The following is a 22435-nucleotide window of genomic DNA, read 5'->3' as shown; positions in this document are numbered from 1 at the left end:
GTTGTCCTGTCGGCGGGCGGTATGGCGTCGGTGGTGGTGGCGGCGGTGCCTGGCGGCGGAACTGCTGCGGCGACGCGTCGTCTTGACGTGGGCGAGGGGGTGGGGCGTTGCGTCGGGCTGCAGCAGCATAGCTCATTGCTTCCGGCTGAGCCTGCGGTGCTTCGGGAATTCCAAGCGATTGCCGGACTTCCTCGCGGACAACGTCGGCGATTGAATGCACTTGATGCTGCGGCGAAAGTAACAGTTTGCGCAGCTCTTCCCGCACAATCGCTCTGATGGTGTCACGCAGGTCATCAGACTGCAGCGCCTGAACCTCCCCGTAGGTCGTCGTAGGAATGCGGCGGTTGTACTGCCTAGTGCGGATTTCTAGTGCCTTTTCGATTGTGGTGGCCTCTGAAAGGAATTCCGAGACCGTCTTCGGCGGGTTGCGCACAAGTCCGGCGAAGAGTTCTTCCTTCACTCCCCGCATCAGGAAGCGAACTTTCTTTTCTTCGGACATGGCTGGATAGGCATGGCGGAATAGTCGAGTCATTTCTCCGGTGTACAGTCCGACGTTTTCATTGGGGAGCTGTACACGGGTCTCGAGAAAGGTTTCAGCCCTTTCTTTCCGGATGACGCTCGTGAAGGTGTTGAGAAATCCGGTGCGGAAGAGGTCCCATGATGTTAGCGTGGACTCTCGATTCTCGAACCAGGTCCTTGCGCCATCTTGAAGGGCGAAGTAGACATGGCGTAGCTTCTCGTCGCAGTCCCAGTTGTTGAACGCGGAGACTCGGTCGTATGCCTCCAGCCAGCTTTCTGGATCCTCGCATGGTGATCCGCGGAATGTCGGCGGCTCCCTCGGTTGATGCATGACGACCGTTGTAGGCGCCACAGCGGTTGTCATTGTGGCTGTTGTCTTCTTCGTTGTGATCCTGGTCTTGTCCGGTAGGGGTCCGTATTGTGGGGGTAGTCCTTCCAGTCTGCGGCTGGCTCGACTGCCGCTGATGGTGTCGGTGTCTTCTTCGCGACGTGGGCTGGGTTCAAGGCTTGTCGGGGGCGTCCGGAACATGAACGAGCAGCACCTCCACCAGATGTCACGTGGTCGTGACGTCGACGAAGAAAGCAGTCGGCGTTTGCAGAATGAAACTGTTTATTTGGCCGAACTTGTGGCCGGGAAAATGAGAACTAGAACTGCAGCAATACATGCTGTACAATGATAGCAGCGAACAGGGCGTCGTCCGTCGATCAACTGACAAGCGGCGATGTGCGTCGGCTTTTATACAGGTGCTATCGAACTTTCCAGCGATATCGCTGTTGGCGGCGTTATCTCTCGACAAAGCTGGAACATTCTCGTGCGGCGCGCAATCTTAACGGATTGTTCCAAAACAATCGCGAAGCTTCCTACACATCACGGCGAGGCCTGCGCAGCGCGTTGCCCACAGTCTTTGTGGGTGAAGCTTCAACTCATGAAATATAAGACTTGCGGCAATATTAGGGGTGTGCGAATATTCGAAAGTTTCGAATATTCGTCGAATATTACATTCGAAATATTCGTATTCGATTCGAAAATCGTGTATTGGAAAAGTTTCGAATATTCGATAACTTTGAATATTCAAAAATTCGAATTTGCGATTCGAATATCATGCATAAAATAACTCGTCTTCCACATTTCTGCTGCGTTCGTATCGCTAAAAACGTTGCCAAGAGGAGCGATAAACATCGTAAGTACACGGAGGCACGATATCTGCCTGCGACGAGCGCCCCAATACGTATGATTTATTGCTGGTGCATCTCCGACGTGCAGCGCTGTTGGCGATCATGTAACCGTACATTTTCAATATTATGCGGCCGTAACCTGCCGGACTACCACTCGTTCACTATGCGGGACCACTTCTGAAGAAAGACAGTGACCCACGTGACTGGTGGCGGACTGTAGCACCTTCAGATACCCCAGTCTGGCATAGCTTTGCCCTATGTAACTCCCTATACCAGCCACTTCTGTTCCAAGCGAGCGTGCCTTTTCAGTGGCATGGGGGGAGGGGGGGTTGTCTTTGTTACAAGGGAGCGCCTGCTGCCTGATCATGTGGAGCAACTCATATTTCTTCATGATAACATCTAGTCATTACTTTCATTGTGCCGTGATATTTGCTTGTGTTGTGATGTGCATTGTCCTAGCCTGGACATTGTGTTCTGGAGATAGCAGTGTATGTTGTGTTGCCAGTCAGGCTGTTAATGTTCTTTTCTTTTTTCAAATAGCTACATGTTAAATAAAATATCGTTACTGTGGAGGCATTTTTCCTTTGATATTCGATATTCGATTCGATATTCGAAAGTGAATATTCGTATTCGATTCGTATTCGAAAAATTTGATATTCGCACACCCCTAGATCATATGCTTCAATACGCTGCTAAATGAAGTTATGTGAAGACTCATTTATTACGCAGGAGGTTCAATTCATCCAAATGTCAATGTATCTAGCTCGTGCTTAGCCGACAGTCGACAAAACTAGCGAAAACAAGTCATGTACACAAATTTGCGCAAAGCATCTCAAAGTGTTCAGCGTACGTAAAATATAGGAACGCTGATTGCCAAGCAAGCGTATGAGTTTCACTTTTTTCCCCACACTGTTGGGTAATTCAGTATTAAAACACTGTCTTATAACAAGACGCGCTCTATCTGAGTTGTGGAATGCGCAGTGCCGAGCATAAGGTTTAGGCTCCGAACTGCGTTTTTTACATACATTTACATACATTTCTTTACAATTCTATATGTGCCTTGCTGTTACAGTTCAGTTGAAAACAAACGAATAAGTTCCTCATTTTTCTGGCTTCATTGTCTGTTTGTTTCGTGTGACCATAGCGAAGAATAAAATGGAGTATTTTATCGCCTTTTGTTATCGCTCGTATGAACGATTCATTTGAATTAGGGGGAATATTAGTGGGCATAATGTTATCGATCACACCTCAATGCCTTCCCATACATTTGAAAAACGTCCGAGATCTCGTGGCAGAGTGTTCCTCCTGACCGCGCGAGGAGGGAGAGCGGTGAGCGCGTGTACCGGCGAGCAGGCACGCAGGTTCTTTTTGTGGATGACGAGTAGACGAGAATGTTGACGTCACGGCGAACGCTGAGGATTAGCGAAACGCCCGGAGAGAGAAGGGATTGTTTCTTGGTATTTGTGGGGCGTCCGCGGCTCGTAGCGCTTCCGCGTTTGGCGTCTTTGATCGCGACGGAATTCTGAACTCGATACACGCGTTTACTCGAAAGGCTAAAAAAAAATTGACCGCGTATCTGCGTGCATCGCTGCAAATGTCATCGAAAGACGATAGTCTTCTGCCGGCCGTACTACCAGACTCTGGTACTACATGAGTCCACCTCCCCTATGTTGTATCGCCGCATCTGGTTCATAGCGTCGCATGTGCAGCGCAGCCCAAAAAAACACTAGCATTTTCAGCGCAGCCTAAGAAACACTAAGGTCTTTAGAATTACGTATCTATGTATTTTCTAGTAAAGGAACACACCACCGAATACTTACGTACTGATGCTGCGCCTCAGATATGCGTAACATTTGCTTTTTGATCGATGATGTTCACAAGTATGAACGGCGCTACCGGTTCCAGATGGCTGGGCGTTCAGCAAGTGGTTAAACTTTGGCCGGGTGGCTGAATTGTGTGACAGACACACAAACAGAAAGACAGATAGACGAAAATTTCTGCGTCATCGGAGATGGTTTAGGGGCCCTTTAAAGAACGTTACCCGTGGTCCGTCGGAGATACCGCAGAAGCGCCGGCACTTCTTCGTAACGCTCGCACCAGCGGGCGCAGTCGCACGGCACGCCGTGGAAGAACCATAGTGCGGTACCGTTGTTGTCGAAGGTGACGTCAGATTCGATGGCGTTCGCTCCCAGCTCCATGCCTTCGTCCACTTGCCAGATGGCGTTCGTCATGTGGTAAATGTTGTAGATGGGCCTCCGACCCGAGCCGCTCGCCTAGATAGAACGAGAAACATTTGCTCGTATTGTTATTCATAGAACGCGTGGATTGGTTGTTTGAAAACGGGGTGGGTTGTTAAAGGTGATACGAAACCATGTATTACGTACGCTGCCAATAATAACGATCAACCGTTTGGCGAGGATAATAAACTGTGTAAGGCCATAGGTTAGTAGACTATCTATAAACTATTGAACACATTTAATTTATAAAAAGGCAGTATATCGACCGTAAATACAAATGTTCGCAGCAGCGGCGTCAGTTACTCAGGGGTAGCACCCCGTCCCCACTTCCCGCCAACTTCCTCCTTCGGGACGTAAAACTTAGCAGCCCTATTTAGCGATTGTATTTCGTTCTAGAAATGCAGTATAATGCTAGAACGAACCTTGCAAAATCTTGCAAATCGCCACCCCCCTCCCTTCGGCCAATCGGAGACATACACAGGTCAATGTCTAAGAAGTTCTGTGAAGTGTCCATTAATGTGGCTGAAAAAAAAAGAAATGTGGAGGTCCCCCTGATCGTTTACTTGGGTGTCTTGTAGTAGCGCTCGCCCGTCGGCGTTCGTGTGCCCTGATGTATTCCTGAGGTGAACATTATTTTTTTAAGAACAGCGCACGAAAAATCGTAGACAAGAAAGGGAGCGCTGTGCGCTGTTTCTCTTCAAAAAAATGAATAGATACCAACTCGCCGAACTTGCCATAATAAGCGTGTGGTTGAGATCTGATCCGCCAGGTGCCGAAACGAGCCCAATCCGATGAATTTCTGACATGTAATTAAATAATGTTGTTTCCTCCTCCTCTGAGATGTAATTACGGTTTATGCGAACTTACGCTAATTATATGACCACAATTTCAATTTATGACATACTTTAATGCCCACTCTATCATATACAGCCCTTAGCTTAACCGATTCCATTCATTTTATATATTTTTATCGCGGTCTTCGGTCAACTCGCACCGGCGTGGTCTGGAACATAGCGAAGAATGTCACTCAGTAAAAATGTGACTAATAAGTTTTTAAGACGAAGGCCTAATTACAGGCTAGGCTTGGCGAGTTCTTGTGTAGAAGGGTGAGGCTTGGGCTAGTGGTGGGTGTTCTATGCTGGGAGTCAGGTTTTAGCTAAAAAACAGAGCGTCAGATGAGTGACAGCGATGAGAAACGCTTTCTGCTAGCTAAATTGTTTGCGTCTAATGAAGACATTAGTAGTGAAAAAAAGAAAGCCAGTTTATTCTGACGTCATATAACGTGAGACCCCACAAACAAAACCGAAGAAAATGCGGCGGGATTTCGTAGAAATTATGGCGATGCGAAACACAGCCCGAATTGTTCTAGCACGAGTCAGCCACTCGTGCCCACCGTGTGACGTGCAGAAGAGCCTTTTCAGTAGAATAACGTCGCACACAAAGAAATATATATTTTGCTCTGTGGGCTCACTCATACTCACTCACCAGAATTTTCCTCAACCGGACTCACTCGGACTCAGACTCCCTAAACTTTTTATCAACCGGAGTCACTCGGACTAAGACTCACTAAAATTTTCCCCAGCCGGACTCAGTAGGACTCAAACTCACCAAAGCCCCGCCACGGTGGTCTAGTGGTTATGGCACTCGACTGCTGACCCGAAGGTCGCGGGATCGAATCCCGGCCGCGGCGGCTGCATTTTCGGTGGAGGCGAAAATGTTTGAGGCCCGTGTACTTAGATTTAGGTGCACGTTAAAGAACCCCAGGTGGTCGAAATTTCCGGAGCCCTCCACTACGGCGTCTCTCATAATCATATGGTGGTTTTGGGACGTTAAACCCCAGATATTATCAAACTCACCAAAATATTACTCACCCGGAATCACTCAGACTTAGACTCACGGCCCGATCTGAGTCTGAGTGAGTCGACTCATGAGTCAGTTTGCGGACCTATGGCCGTATGCAGGCCCGTAGCCAGGAATTTTTTTCGGGGGTGGCCCACTTGCTGAAAACCTTGACTATTTGAGAGAAACACCTATTTTCATTATTTATTTTTGGTAAAAACACCTACTTCACCAAAATTCCGGGGGGGCGGGCCCCGAGACCCCCCCCCCCCTAGATACGGGCCTGGCCGTATGACAGCGCTCTGTGTGTGAGTCGTTCTTTCTAATCGCCATTTTTTAAAGGCGAAAGCCCTTAAAAATGGCCTTGTGAGGTACAATGTCACGTGATCGCGCAAGCTGAGCGACCACTTCGTAATTGCGGCGTTCGCGTGACAAACAAAAAAAATTAAAAGGCGTCGCTTGCGTATTTAATGTGCCTGATTAAATAACCACACCAAATGGCTTTCGAGTCGCCTTAGGCGAATGCCCAAGGGACCTTGTGAGTTCTTTCGCTGTGCTTGATGGACAATGCGCAGTCTTCTGCAGATGATCACCTCATCTGATTCTGTGGCATTCCTTTAGTAATCACAGTCGTCAGTGCCCCTTAAGGCGCTTAGCGACTACCGTCAACAAGCTGGCTTGTGATATATGATTGCGCTTTAGTATGCAAGACTTACGAGTTGAGGAGCGGTCAGCAGAGCAACAACGGTCGTCAGTAGCTTCGCACACATGATCCGTCGTTTCACTCCTGTCTAGTTGAGCCGGTCAGTCTGCGAAGCTGAGATGCCACTGACGTTGATAGTCCCACCAAGAATCTCTGGCCTGTGCTGCACGTAAGCGAAAGCATAGGCTTGCGCGGAGCCCCCCCCCCCCCCCTCTAGTTACAGAAGAAGAGGGGGGCGCAAAGTCTACTCCATACAATGATATAATAGGAAGGGGGGGCGCTGCGATGAACCTTCGGCCCCCCTGAAAGGGAACCCTGCACACGCCTATGAGCGAAAGCGTATATCTGGCAGCTCTCCTATATCGCTCGGTCTATAACACAAAAAGGATGACCGACGGCATTTCGAAACTTGGCGCGCGCATCCGAGGGTAACTATAAACAAAACGCCAAGGCTAAAGGAGCCGATGTTGTACAGATATGCAGCTAGTGCAAGTATCTGTTTATGACAAAAGATAAGAAAAAAGGGCATTCGATAAAGGGCACGTGAGCTTAGGGGCAGGAACAGGCGCTCTTGCTTTTACGTAGCAGATATGATCAGATTAAGCAACGTGGATGATAACTCGCTTGCATTCTCACTTCATCAACGCTGATAGCGGTTGGAATTTGATCATGAGTCATAAACCGCGCGCGTCGACTGGTGTACTCTTAATTGGGCGAGTTTGTTAGGATATTCCTGGTTCATTGTTACCGCTGTAAGATCAATTGTATAGAAAGAGGGGACACGCAAATGCTCGCTGTCTGTGTTTTTCTGAGGTAGTGGCGACTAACGGACGCGCACACACAAATATCGTTATCGTTCGCCCCGGTGGCACTGTGGTTACGGTGCTGCTGATCCAAAGTCGCGGGTTCGATCCCTCCAGCATTTCGATGGATTCGAGATGCTAGAGGGCCGTGTCAGTAACACAAAGAACTTTGCTTATAGGTCCTGCGAGTTCGCGGGACGGGCAAAAGGCCCAGCCTAGGTGAGGGCCAGGAGTCCTTGAGTCCTGGCGGCTTCGTCGGTCCGCTGGACAACCCGTGTAGAGCTGACCTTCAATAGCATAACTCTACAACACAGACTCCCAGCGCGCGTGGAGGCGATCACTTGAAGCTGCATCCGCATTATTGTGTGTTATCCCTCGACATTCCCATAGTGTGCGTTCCAAAGCGGTTCTGGAACCACATTTCTTGCATTTATCTGTATTGCTTATGTCTGGGAAAATGAAGTGCGAGATCGCCGGGTTCGGATAGGTTGTGGTATGTAACTGCCGCTAGTCGACAGAGTGCTTTTTAAGTGCGTAGCCCCTTAGCGGTCCGGCTTCTCGTCCATCCACTGTCTTACGTCGCATGATCACGCAGTGGTCGATACAGGCCTAAAACAATGCTAACAATGCTCGAAACCGGTGCTAAATAAACCAACGGTGTGCAAAATAACATAAACTGCAGAAATAACCAAGAATCAATCGCAATAATTTACCTAAAATCGTGAAAGACGTTTCTGAAGCATCCGGCTGATGCCCCGCGCCGTGCAAGAGAGGGCGCCACCGCCTCGGCAAGAGCGCGATTACCGAGGGAATCGCTGGATCGCCCGTGCTACGCACTTCCCCCTGCAGGTTAAACGGTGGTGCAGCTGCATTAAGTGTAAGATTAAGAACTACACCAAGACCTTCACAAGAATGACAAGATTTAGCGCGGTATTTAGACGTGTACCGGGGCCTACACAATAACCACATTAGCGCCACGTTAAACGCAGAATTTTTGCTGAACTTTTGGCGAGGTGGTGGCAAAACGCCTCTTCGCAATTTGTAGTAATGCGAGTTGTCAATAACTATAGTCAACGGAAGCCCTCCGCTATGGCGTGTGTCAACCTGAGTCGTTTTTGCACGTAAAACCCTGAACGCTATTATTTATTATTATTCAATACCATTCTGTATTTGCATCATCACAAAATTTTAAAGCTCAGTGTACGCAGTGCACATGTTTCCCGCTATATTGTATAATAATTTCAATTATGTCTTGTCCTCCTAGGTGGTACAGTGGTCAAGGTGCTCCGCTGCTGACCCGAAGGTCGTGGGTTCGATCCCGGCCGCGACGGTTGCATTTCAATGAAGGTGAAAGGCATAGGCGTGCGCAGGGTTCCCCTTCAGGGGAGTCGAAGATTCATCACAGCGCCCCCCACCTCCCTGTTAAGTCAATGTATGGGGCAGACCTTGCGCCCCCCTCTTCATAGGTGACTAGGGGGGCCGCCCCCCTGCCCCTTTCTGCGCACGCCTATGGTGAAAGGCCAGAAGCCCGTGTACTGTGCGATATCAGTGCACGTTAAAGAACACGAGGTGGTGGAAATTTCCGGAGGCTTATAATGATATCATGGTTTATGGTATTGGAACGTAAAATCCCCGGTAATATTATAAAAACGCACAGGGCCCCTATGCACTCATCTAAGAATACTGGAAGGCGAAAGCCATCTTCTTTTTCATCTCAGTCAATGTATTGATTCTGCTCCGCCACCCTCCGAACGTTTTCTGCACCTAATTGCACAGAACTTTATTGTTAACTCTCGCACATGCTCTGGCAATGTCCCGCGTTACCTCAGGGCCTCTCACCAGTGAGTCCGACTGGGAAGAGGCACTCAGGAGCTCCGAGCTCCACCACCAACTCAAGGCAGTCCAGAGGGCCCAAGAACTGGCGGAACGCCACCAAGTTCCTGCCCCGACTCGGGCGTCGCCTACGGTAGCGGCTGCTAGGGTGTCCCCTCTGGATCCCTCGGTGGCTTAAACTCCTCAAGACCTATGAATAAAGTTCTTGACTGACTGACTGACTGACTGACTGACTGACTGACTGACTAATGTGGTTATGCACAGCTTCACACTTGAGCACTGGTCGAAACCGGAGCGACAACACGGGCGATTGCACAAATGGGACCCGGAAATGAAGTTCCGCATGCCTTGTAAATTAAAGCGACACATCGCAAGTATGATTCACTGGATTCGTCTTGGGGTGGCCTTCACAAGACGTTATACACACCTCATCGGCTGCAGTGACACCGGTCCCAATTGTGATCACTATCAAGTGCCAGAAACACTTGAGCACATATTTTCTACCTGCCCAGCATATGCACTTGACCGACAGAAATTGGTTTCCGCGTCTGAACGATTTTATAAGATGCCATTAACTGATGAGATTGGCCTGACGCCAATAGTGCAAGTGTGGTCATACGAGCGGTCACAGCTTTTCTACATGCCACTGGACTGGAGGCGCGGATATAACACAGCGCCAGCTTGACGGGGCTGTATATACTCCCCCTCTCTAACTCACCATCGTCATTAATCACTCTTTTTATTCCCCTTTCCCCTCCCCCCGTGTAGAGCATACTATCGCTAGAGCATATACACTGTTACTCATGCCAACCTCTCTGCCTTTCTGTAAATGAAATCTCTCTCTCTCTCTTGCACTGCCTCTGCGATGGGCCCGCCGCTGAGGAAGCTATGATGACATTGATGACGTCACAAATTTTAGCGATTTGTGACGTCATAACGTGATGATGATTTTTCGCCTCGCTCGTGTTGACGCTGCTGACACGAGACGCCTGGTCAATTTTCGCATTTGATGAGGCATCTAAGGCTTTCGCCTTAATAATTATATCTTGCTGCGGGCAATGCATTGCCTTGTAATTATTGACACTTCGTGTTAGTCTGCGTTAGCGTTGTAACACCGGCTTGTTATCGCACTGACACATTGTAATTTCGGCCAGGGCATTCGAGCTAACGAAGCAATTGTGTTCGTTTCTACTACAACGCGCACCATCGCTCCACTATTTAGTGTCGCTTTTCTCTGCTGCTTTCTTCGCAACGTGAGTACGTTTAGCGCAAGTTTTCAAAGAGCGCAAAGGGCCGAAAATGTCATTCAGAAAAATGAAAATAGTGTTGATAAGTGCAGAATTTTTAAAGAAAAAGAATGAACGAGAGATACCCATAAAACTAAACAAATATTAATATTAATATTAATCAAATATTGCTATAGGCAATATGATTTTTAAAAATCATATTGCTATAGTCGTATTCATTCTGTAGGATCGGCCGAAGAATGGTCTCTCATCCAGTGGAACATAACTAACTGTTAAGTGAAAAAAAGAAACGCCAATCAACGAATCGCCTCATTGGTATTCACTAGTCCATTTACCGAGTACTCATTATTACCTATTCGTATTATTTGTGGGGGGAGTACGAACAGTTAATTTTGAGATCGAATGGAAGACGAACTGCAGAGCGGCAAAAGCGAATTGAATCGTTTTCGAGGATTCGACGCTGTTTTTACTATGAATATAAAACGATGTTTACGTAGTTTCGTTGATAATACTAGTATTGATAATTTTAGCATTAACACCGAACGTTGTAATCTGTGACCGCGCCGCATATGTTTTCGACTGCGCCCGCGGAGACATTTCTTGCACGCTGGCGATGGTACGTGTGCACAGTGCTTTGTTATAATTCACTGAACTCGGTGGCGTCGTACGAAAAGAACCCGGTGCCCGCGAGCGCAAACAAATGTAGCCCTCGAAGGTGCGGCGGCCATATTCGTATTTATACGCGCCATTTTCCGACAAATGATCCTCTCTCGATCGTGGGATTGCCGGCGATCAGCCACTTGTGATGTGGCTATCTGATCTTTTATCGACCTAATTTGTCATTGACGTCGGCACATTTCATCGTTGCCTGGATATGAACGCATCACCGCCGCTCTTTACCTGCGGACAGGGGCGTAGCCAGAAATTTTTTTCGGGGGGGGGGGGGGGGGAGGTTCAACCATACTTTATGTATGTTCGTGCGTGCGTTTGCATGTGTGCGTGTTTATATACGCAAGCAAAATTGAAAAATTTCGGGGGGGGTTGAACCTCCCCCCAACCTCCCCCCCCCCCCCTGGCTACGCCCCTGCCTGCGGAAAGTGAAGTGTTGGGCCGCTAAGTACGTGGTTGAACGTCCGATTTCCGGCACGGAAGAAGGAAACAGTTCAGAGGGAGCATTGTGCGAATGCGACAGAAAGAAAGAAAGAAAGAAAGAAAGAAAGAAAGAAAGAAAGAAAGAAAGAAAGAAAGAAAGAAAGAAAGAAAGAAAGAAACTTCGAGCATAACAGCTCTGCTATAAATATGCGATATAAAGACTGCGTATCGGAACAATCGACCTTCGATGCTTCCCTCATGTTTTCATATTTTTGTTGAGCATTCATTTAACATGTAAGGTGTCATGCTGATAAGCTCGACGAAGCTTGTTGGATTTTCGGCCACGGTGGTCGCATTCCGATTGGGTTGAAATGCCAGAACGACAGTGTACTTGTAGATTTAGGTGCACGTCAGAGAACCTTAGTTGTTAAAAAAATAATGAGGAGTCATGCATTACGGCGTGCCTGATATTATACCGTGGCTCTGGCACTTCAATTCAGAAATAATGAACTATTAAAAAGCATAATATCTGGGGTTTAACGTCCCAAAACCACGATATGATTATGAGAGACGCTGTAGTGGAGGGCTCCGGAAATTTCGACCACATGGGTTTCTTTAACGTGCACCTAAATCTAAGTACACGGCCTCAAACATTTTCGCCTCCATCGAAAATGCAGCCACCGCGGTCGGGATTCGATCCCGCGACCTGCGGGTCAGCAGTCGAGCGCCATAACCACTGGACCACCGTGGCGGGGCAACTATTAAAAGCAACGCTTAAACCAAGAGTTGAAAGAATAACGTACCTGCGCAGACAGAGAGGGACACCACGAGGATTTGCTGCGAACAAATTCATCTCGAAGCGTGTGACTTTATAGACCCTTACGTCGTTATCACGCAAGCGCAATGGATCTAATAAAACATTGTAAGAAATGACGCAAACAACAGATCTTATCATCCGCAGACAAGCTTTCCTTTGCTGAGAGCTATAGAATTAGGTGTACTAACGTTTGCGTCCATACCGATATCGTCGTGATGTTCCTTTCTCCTTGGCTTATCGATAATGGCCAGTCGTACGTTGTTTGAAACAATACAAGGAAGATGTGACGGCATGTGATTAATGAAGCGGGCGTTTCACACCAAATATCCTTGTTCCACTAGCGTCGATCGTGCGCGATAAACAAAAGAATACTGCGCAGATAACGATGGAGATAGCGACCGTCGATGGCATTTTGAATTCGCATGTTCCGAAAGATACGGCAATTTCATTACGGTGGTTTCAGAAGCTATAGGAGGGCAGTACTCGAAGATGAAAAGCATGATATGAACCTACTGACATTGTGAGTCCTAATGAAGGCGCGTGGCACATGATAACATTGCGCATGAGCGGCGAGGCATATTTTAAGCTTGACAGCACAGTTTCCCACTGCGAAATTCACATGCCGAAACACTGGAGGCAAGCTCTCGTATATCAGTGTAGAATAAACAATCAACTACTTCTCTTAAGACGCGGTTCACTTTCGTGTTATACTGAATCCTATGACGGAGGGATCACTCACGTTTTTAAGAGCGAAGCTGCTTAGCAAATCGTTCCTTGTCCGACGAACCAAAAAAGCTACAGTTTCGCCGCAACGGCGAAGCAATGAATGCGATAGCAACAAATTGGAATGTAACGCGAAGAAGGGAAAGCAGCTCGAAATTGCCAGCGCGTCGCTCAAGCCCAAAGGACGCACGAAAAGAACGCACACAGGACGAGCGCGAACTATCATGCGTCACAGCTCGATACTTGAAGCGCACTGCTGAAACATAAAGCAGGACGCACGAAACGAACGAACAGGTACACACAGGACGAGCGCGAACTACATGTCGCAGTTGTTACTTATTTCTGTGTGAACGGCGCGCTCCTTTCGCAAACGCGGCTGCTGCAGCGAGCGAAGTGACGTTCGTACGCTCTGTGACTTTAGCGCGGACATCACGGGGAAAGCACAAGACATACAACCCCCCGCTCCACCCCCCCTCCCCCCGCCCACCTCCTTCTTTCCTTGAGATAAGCGCACGAAGGCAACCACGCCCTGTAGGGCGAAGCGCCTTGGCGTTCGCAGGAGCAGGGCGACGACCTTTAAAGCGCGCCCAGCACGCACTTCACGCCATCTCGGTGGTGACCAAGAAAGTATGCTGAAGTAAATGGTGTATATAAATAGCTCGCCGCTAGCAGGCTGAAAGACGGTACTCTTCGTGGCCTAGCCGTCTAAACGCCGCGCGCTGCGAAGCGAGAGGTCGCCGGTTCGATTCCGCGCGTCGGAAAGTTTTTCTGAATTATTTTTCTATGTGGCTTATATATAATATATATATATATATATATATATATATATATATATATATATATATATACAGAGAGAGAGAGACATATACATATACGGTGCATGACGGCGGCGACGGCACAAAACAGACGAGAGTGTCCATATAATTGCTATCGCAATAAGAACTATCATTATAAACGGGTGTGTGTCACAGCAGTTGAATAAATCCTACTACTCACCACCGGTCCACTAAAAATGAAGAAGGCAACTGTTGGCCTAACAAATGTGCCACAGAAATTGGGTAAATCCCACTACCATTTGGCTTTCATGCACGCCGTCCCAAGCACAATCCAATACTGGGAGGATCGCAAGCGAGAGGTCTTTGCCATGATCAGAAACTAGGCAAACCTCACGGCTTTCGAACGAAGTTGACGTGAGGGCAAATGGGAGTTCAACCCCGCTACAGCCAAGCTCAAGCAACACTTCACACCAAGTTAAAGGAAAAGATCAACAACGTTACAGCCAAGTTTAAGCCAAGTTCAACCTCGCTACAGCCAAGTTCTGCCTAGATACAGCAATAAATAAGCACGAGACCGATCAGCTTTGCTGTGTATCGATTTTTGCACGGTTTAGTCCAAGCTTCGAGCCATCTTTTTTTTTCTGTCCGCTCTCTCTCTCACGTTCTTTCCTCTGTGAAACACAGAGGGGAGTGGGACAGATGATAATTAGCTATTCTCGTCCAAGTTGTTCCAACCCGGTCGCAGGGGTATCATGATTTCTCGTAAGAAGATGTCGATCGAGCAATTGTTGGGGATTTACGTCCCAAACCCACTATATTATTATGAGTGGAAGGCTCTGGAAATTTTGAACGTCTGGTCTTGTTTCACGTGCAGCTAAATCTAAGCACACGGGCCTCAAGCATTTCGCCTCCATCGAAATACGGCCGCCGTGCAGTTTCCGGCTCATCGCATGGTGCTCTGACTTCATGAGCGGTGCAGTGCAGTTTCACTTCCTTCAAGTTAATTCAACAGCTGCAGTGTAGATGTTGAACGGCCTGAATCTATGTTGGCTACATAACGCCTATAGCTGCGTGGAACCGTAGCCTATGAGTTCAGCCTCTGAAACCGGACACAAACCCCTTCTTTGTGTCCCGCTCCTTGTGTGTCCCGTTTGGTGCTGCCAAGTTTCCATAATGAGAACAAGAGGAAATGCAGTGCAAGATATTACATTTCTTTCCGCTGGTGTAAGTAGTTACGCCATCTTGGAGAATATCGTTATATTAAAGGAGCAAGGAGAGTTTTTTTTTTTAGTAGCGAGTACGCGCCGTGTGTAAAGTGAAACCAATACAAACCGAAGGTGAGTGGCAGCATGGGCTGTATGTTTCTTAATATGTTTTCAACGAAAGATGGGGAGTTGATCAAAGTCTCGTTTTCTTCGTCATTAGACACAACCTTATTAAAAAACAGACACTGAAGCCAAGGAAGGCATAGGGGATATTATTTGCAGTTTTAACTGTAGCGTAGTATTTCCGACATAGATGAACCCGCAGGTCGCGGGATCGAATCCCGGCCGCGACGGCCGCATTTTCGATGGATGGCGGAAATGCTAGAGGCCCGTGTACTTACATTTAGGTGCACGTTAAAGAACCTCGGGTGGTCAAAACTTCCTGAGCCCTCCACTACGGCGTCTCTCATGATCATATCGTGGTTTTGGGACGTTAAACCCCAACAATGATCATTATTGTTCCGAGACGGACGGAAAGGAATTGAAGTGGATGAAAAAGCAACTTTTTCTCCGGTAAGAACCAAACCCACAACCTTCGGCTAAAGCGTCTGATGCTCTAACAATTGAGCTACAGCAGCGGTTTTGTTATTTTTACGTTTTAATTTCTAACGTGTCGCGTATCGATGCTAGTAGTATAAAATAAGCGCTTGAAAGGCAACAAACATTTTCAATATAGTTACGTTTTGTCGCCGTTTTTTGTCAGCGTATTTTGTACACTCTTTGATAGAACGAATCGTTTGCTACGCGGCTCACCATGAAGGCGGTTCCAACAAGCTGTTGCCTGTAAAACACACTGTAGGAAATACTTCATTATTTTCGTTACATTTTTGTCCGATAACGACAAGTGGTATCACGTTCTCACGTTCTGCTCCCTGCCACAACAGACGTGCGATGCGCGCTTTCTACACAACACACTAGTTGGGCAACTATACTCTAAAATAGCAGTTGTTATTGGCCTTACTGGTGTGCAGTAATTTCGAAAAAAATAATGCATGAGAGAAGGGGGCTATAAAACTAGATTTCACATCAAGTGTTTCTTGAACAAGTGCGACTGTCCTGTCGCCTATAACTTCGTGTATCATTTGCTTTTGTGCAGTTAAATGACCCGCGACAACGAAATTTCTCTTTTTTTCTTTCTTACTCTAATTTTCAGCTTTTTGTCTGATAATCCCCAAACTGAATCATAAATGCTGTAGCGTATCATATAATTAATTCTAGCGTCGTTAATTCTTAGCGTCACTTCAAAACGCCTTCCTGAAATCACAAGAAACTAGAACCCCATCGCGGGGCAGTGCCTAGATCACGTGCGCTCAAGCTTTCATGGCTTAGAAAGAGCAATTTTCAAATCGGGGCCCCCCGCGCGGTAGAGAATGAAACAGTGTGTGTATGAGTTACGCGTGTTACAGGGATACTAAAGAGAAAAACTATTTTTTCTGATATTGGTAAATTACTCTTTCACAATTACAAAATAACCACGCTTGCCGCGAGAAGAAGCCTGGTAAGCGAGAAAACACGCAAAAAGAAAATGCAGGTGGCGACGCCACCTTGGATTGTCCGCACCAAACGTCGTGACGTCATAGATTTTGACGGCATCTTCAAGGTCCTATGTAGATCTTAATCTCTAAAATGAAGTACATTGTCCTCTGGGGCCATAGATTTAACATACCAAGTTTTCAGAAAATTTCGTTAGGCCAATGTCACTAACATACGAAAAATACTAATTGAAATCGGTTATGTCGCGTGCGATGATTTCAGCGCGAGATTTAAAAATGAAACGTTGACCTTGATTTCCTCCTCTATTAATAAACCTATGATGGTTAAATTAACGACATTATAGTTCTCAGGGTACAAATAATCAATCTGAACTGATTCATTGTTCCCCTTTAGTGACTATTTAAGAACACGACCCCTAGGGAAACAGAAAAGCATTCCTGGCGTGAGCGGCCGCGACCACCTTGAGAGCAGCCCGACAACCGAGCGAGAGAGGCGCGTAACTATAGTCCTCGTCGAGTGCTGGTCGTGGTGTTGTGCGCCAGTGTGTTAGACATACTCGAAATTAAAAGGTTCCGCGAAAAACAAAAAGAAAGAAGACACGTTCACATGTCCCCGTACCCTTTCATGTGAACGCGTCCTTATTTTCTCGCGCAACCTTTTGATTTCGACAACACTCGCTTTACTCGTGGAACGTCGCACGGGATACCGACCTACGTCATACCAGTGGCGATGTCGCGAGGTGCTGCGAACTCAGATGGGCACTCGCGCTTATTTTAAAACTAAATTAAATAATCGTAAATGCAATGTTAGTTGCTGATAATCGGTCAGAAGCGGCCATGTTTAGAGGACGATCAAACGGCACAAACATCTTGAGGTTTCAGTTAAGGTGTCAGTTGTCCTTAACCTGCATATCCTCCTTGGTATAGCTTGGCGCCTGAGTTAATGTCGCTCTTAAACATGAGGGCGCCGATTCTATATCCGGCCACTGCGGCAGCATTTGGATGGGGCAAAACGCAGAAGCACCCGCCCCAACAAACTACACACCTCCTGGAAATGTGCGGAAATGTTTCAGTGGGACATATGCGAGCTGTACTGTGAGAGAACTCCACTTCACAAAAAAAAAATAAAAAAAAAGATCCCTGGACCAGAGTTGCCAGTTCCGCTTATAATAAGCGGATTTGGGCTTCTTTTTTCGCCGAGCCGCTTGCAGAATTTTCCAGTCGCTTGTCGCGTTTTTTCGACTTATTTGCATTTTCCCAGCAAATATAGCTATTTTAGTGATAATCACGTTCACCCATTGCGCGTTTGTCGATGACTCTGAATAGTTCAGTGTTGAAGTCAAACATACGTTGGAGAAATCAACAAGTAACATTAACCATGCACTGGAAAACGTGCATTCACCCGAATGAAAACCACCCTGGACACACTGTTAAAAAGTAAATATGTGATTGTTTTCATAGTTGCGCATGTTTTCGCCATACAGAATAATGAAAGTGATCTTTACAACTCCCCTTCGTATTTGAGGGAGATCTTTTTATTCGAATTAAAAATATTCTCAAGAATCGGAAAATTCGCCCCTGGCTTCGTCCACGGATTTAGGTGTATAATATTTGGCTTGGATGTGCTTTTAATAAATAATAAAATCTTTTAACGTCCCGATTATGATTTGGGAGACGCCGTAAACTCCGGAAATTTCTGGGGTTCTTTTAGACATGCACCTAAATCTAAGTACATATGCCCAAATTTTCATGCCTTAAATCTATGGTGTAGCCAGAGGCGCGGCCGGGAATTCGATTTTCGTCTACACGAATAATATGGCTTGGATGTGCTCTTACGCATCTAAACACTACGCTAAAAAATCCGGTTCGTTGTACTAATGAATGTTTGTAAAATGTGTGCAAAGTAAACAAGAATGACTTTGAAAATTAATCATACTCGTTGTGACAGTATATTTTAATAAAATGCCCAGGCCTTGAGTGTTGGAATAAATTGTAAATACAAAAAACACTAATTTTCAGTACATCTTGTACAATCTGGCTCAAATAGAACAATCTGAGCTGCAGGGCTTGTCTTCTTTCTTCGATTTTTTATATCTGAAAAAAAAAAACATAACTAGACAAAACAATAATGAATTCAGACACCTACAGCATTGTTATGACTCTGCGTGCCCTTCTGCGTTAACTGCGCCCTCAAAACTCATGGGCCGCCTGCCACATACAAAGCGAAATGCAAGAGCGTGAGAACAACTTACGCAAACTAATTTCAGCCTGAGTACAGTTTTTTAAAAAGTGTTGTAATACTTGGCACCAAACGCGTCACTTCATTGTCTACCACAGCCTAATATGAATTGAGGGACACAAGAAAAAAAACGTATGGCAGCTCCACTACTATGAAACCTAAGGAAGTGCGTAGCATGGGCACCCAGCGATTCCCGTTCGTAGAGTTGCCACTGCTCCGTTTACCAAAGCGTCGATGACGTCAATGTTTGAGATAAGCATGTAGGGTTTCCTTAGCGCAAGAAGAATCTCGACAGGGAGATTCTCAAACTCGGTGTGCGACATGTGAGGTACGTTTTGCTGTGCTTTATCAACTTCCTGCGTCTTAGGGCAGTTGAGATACGCGTCGTGTGCGGCGAGTTCCGTCACGTTGTTTCCACCATTAGATGTAGCGACGAAGCGCCGGTGAAGCGCAAGGGGAGGGGGATTCGCTTGCTCTTGCGCGGCGCCGGAGTCAGCCACAAGCTTCCGAAACGTTTTTAGCGATCTTAAGTTCGTTATTGCCATTACTTTTTGGTTATTTCTGTTAATTATATTATTTTAGACCTTGATCGTTAATTTTAAGCCGGCCTTTAGCCTTGTTATGACATGTATTGAGTGCTTTACTGTAAGCGTGATCATGGCACATGAGATCCGTGGATGGGCGACAAGCCAGGCCTCCAAAGGTGCTCCGCATTTAAAACACGCTAGTCGTTGCCAGTGCAGCGAGTGTCGCGTTTTTCTTGCCTCTTTCCACGTCGTCCTTGTGAGTCCGCTGCTTCACTCACATGGCATGATAGTAGTTCCTACTAATTATTAGGGTGCATAACAATGCGAGACAAGACCAGGACAGTTATGGACATTGGCTCCTATGCGGTTCCCATTTATTTTTCTGTCATATTTCACCCCAATAAATACGGGTCACTGCTGTTGTTGCACGGTGGGCTTGTTGGTATATCATACAAAATGCCGTTGGCATAACGCATCTGACACAGAAGCATACAGACAGCGCCAAATTTTGAAAATGGTTTTATTTCCGCCTTCAGCAGATCATATATACCCTCCTCTAAGTGCTTAAATGGGTATATAATAAATTAAATGAATAGTTAAACATTCAGTGCAAACGCACTGGACAAAACTCAAGAGACTATGTTACAGTTTTATTGGCTGAAGAATTACCTTAAAGGGCCCATCAACCACTTCAAGTTCAAGGACGAGAAAGTGGTTAATGGTTAAGAAAGTGGAGAAAGTGGACGAGAAAGTGGTTAATAATATTTTTCTTTATAAAATACATGCAAAATATCACCACTAAGCTTTGGGCCTATCAGCATTTCGCTATTTCTGACTACTCGCTGTTATCTCCGCTTGCACAGCCGTAAACGCACAAAATAAAGCGAGACCAGTTGATAGCGCACGATAGTCATGCGAAACAAGGCAGCACGGGCGTGCGACTGTATGGCAAAGCAGCGTGGAAGAATTCACAACTCATATCCCTAGTATATGGAGCAATCTAGAGGTTATTTTTTCATGATGTCACGTGAACGGAGTGCTGACATCACTAATCGTGATGAAAATAAGGGAAAAAGACAGGTGCAGCAAGTTTTCAGGAGGAGAACGGGAGGGAATCAATACAATATACTCAGATAAAAAAGGAGAAAAAGAAGATTACGTTCGCCTGCCAGTCGTTTTAGGCAAATGCATCAAGTGTAATAATATATCTGTAGTTTAACATCCCAAAACCACGATATGATTATGAGGGACGCCATAGTGGAGGGCTCCGGAAATTTCGACCACCTGGGGTTCATTAACGTGCACCTACATCCAAGTACATGGCCCTCAAGCATCTTCGCCTCCATAGAAATTGTGGCTGCTGCGGCTGGGATTCGATGCCGCGACCTTCGGGTCAGCAGTCGAGCACCACAACCACTCGACCACCGCGGCGGGTGCAAATGCATAAAGGACCGTCTGACTTTTTGGCTGAGGAGCTCGTACAGCCACAAGGTTGCGAACCCAAAACGCAGACATTAGTCCACGTACCACGGTGGTATAGCGGGTACGGTGCTCGGCTGCCTATCCGAAGGTCGTGGGGTCGATCGCGGCAGCGGCAGTCGCCTTTAATGGAGGTGAAATGCTAGAAGACTGTGTACTCTGCGATGTCTGTGCACGTGAAACAACACCAGATGGTCGAAAATTTCGCAGACCTTCATTACGGCGTCTCTCATAATGATATCGTGGTTTTTGGGGCGTGAAACGCCAGATATTTTAGGGGCGAAGCTCCTTAAGGCGGCACCCGTTCGTCCCTCGTAATCGTAGTCGTAGTGCGTAACCAGTCTTACGCTTTGACCTCCAAGGTTGTGCCGGTGGGAGATTTTTCCTGTGCGTTGTTGAACAATAAAAAATTCGCAGCGTTAGCTAAAAGCCGACTTCTTCTGTCTCTCATTCCCATTAGCATCCATTCTTTACCTCCAAGGTAGTGCCTGGTGAGATTTCTCCTGTGCGTGATTAAACAATAAAAATTTTGTTCAAAACGCCGTTGATTGATGAAATAAACCAACGATAGACGCCAGATGTTTTGTAAAAGAAAAACGAAAGAACGCCAGATGTTTCTAAAGCAAAACGAAAATACGCCAGCTGTTTAACGAAAGACGCCAGATGTTTTCTAAAGCAATGGTTTTCTAAACAATGAAAATTCACAGCGTACATGTAAAATTAAAGTGAGCTGCAAGTCGTCATAACTCATCGAACCTTTAGTATAAACGCGCCCGATCTCACGTCGGTGATGATGTACTGGGCAGAATTCACGGAAGATTCACGGTTTACCGATGACCTCCGCAGCTTCGCCCAATCATCATCATTCACTCCGTGGATATGCTGTGTTTTGAAAAATGCAGACATTAGGCGATGATGGTTGGTCGCTAGGTAACATATCGTGACTTCCATATTGCTCACACAACAATTCAAGAGAGAGAGAGAGAAAGAGGCAGAGAAGAGAATACGACTTTAATACTGGTCTCATTAAAATGTTGTGCGGTAGAATCCTGGGTTTCCTCAGACTTCCTTCTTCCAGAACTCTCCCAGAACAGCCGCTACGCAGTGTCGTCGTCTATACTTATACGCAGATAGGACGAATTTCGGAAAGTAAATAAAAAGAACAGTGTCGTTTCTTTTGTCGATAGCGCTTTCCAACGGCACAGCGCAAATTATCCATATGAAGTAAGGGCAAAGCACCAAAAGCGGCGACGATATCGACACCAACCACATCACTCCCTCTCACAAGGCTATTCGGCAGAACGATCAGTCGCCGACACAAGCGCACATCCCTCGAGCACTACCACAAATGGTCGCAACCTCTTCGCCAGCACAGCAGGGAACTTCGAAGACGTCAAAAAGTTTACCACAAAACATCTACAGAAAGTCTGACTTTGCGCAGTCCTGCTTCGGGGTTCATGTCGCGTTCACAACTTCACTGGCACCTGTTTTAAGCTAACCTTAAGACTTAAGGTACTTGGGTAAAGGCAGGCAACCTGACTATAGTTCGATTTAGGTGCACGTTAAAGAACCCCAGGTGGTCGAAATTTCCGGAGCCCTCCACTACGGCGTCTCTCATAATCATATGGTGGTTTTGGGACGTTAAACCCCAGATATTATTATTGACT

General features: G+C 46.6%; 1 protein-coding gene across 1 annotated transcript in view; it reads right to left on the bottom strand.

Moving 5' to 3' along the window:
* Window positions 1-6561, bottom strand: part of LOC119398934 (dermonecrotic toxin SPH) — a 91750-nt gene extending 85189 nt beyond the window's left edge. Inside the window, exons 1-2 of the mRNA XM_049417840.1 lie at window positions 6488-6561; window positions 3737-3968 (exon numbers count right to left, since the gene is read on the bottom strand). Coding sequence (XP_049273797.1) covers window positions 3737-3968; window positions 6488-6541 — 286 coding nt within the window. The 5' untranslated portion in view covers window positions 6542-6561. The remainder of the gene's footprint in view (window positions 1-3736; window positions 3969-6487) is intronic.
* Window positions 6562-22435: the final 15874 nt, after the last annotated feature.

The sequence above is a fragment of the Rhipicephalus sanguineus genome, chromosome 7 (assembly GCF_013339695.2).
Source record: "Rhipicephalus sanguineus isolate Rsan-2018 chromosome 7, BIME_Rsan_1.4, whole genome shotgun sequence".
Taxonomy (NCBI): domain Eukaryota; kingdom Metazoa; phylum Arthropoda; class Arachnida; order Ixodida; family Ixodidae; genus Rhipicephalus; species Rhipicephalus sanguineus.
Note: the sequence above shows the minus strand (reverse complement) of the source record. Positions and strands in the feature narration are given on the sequence as shown.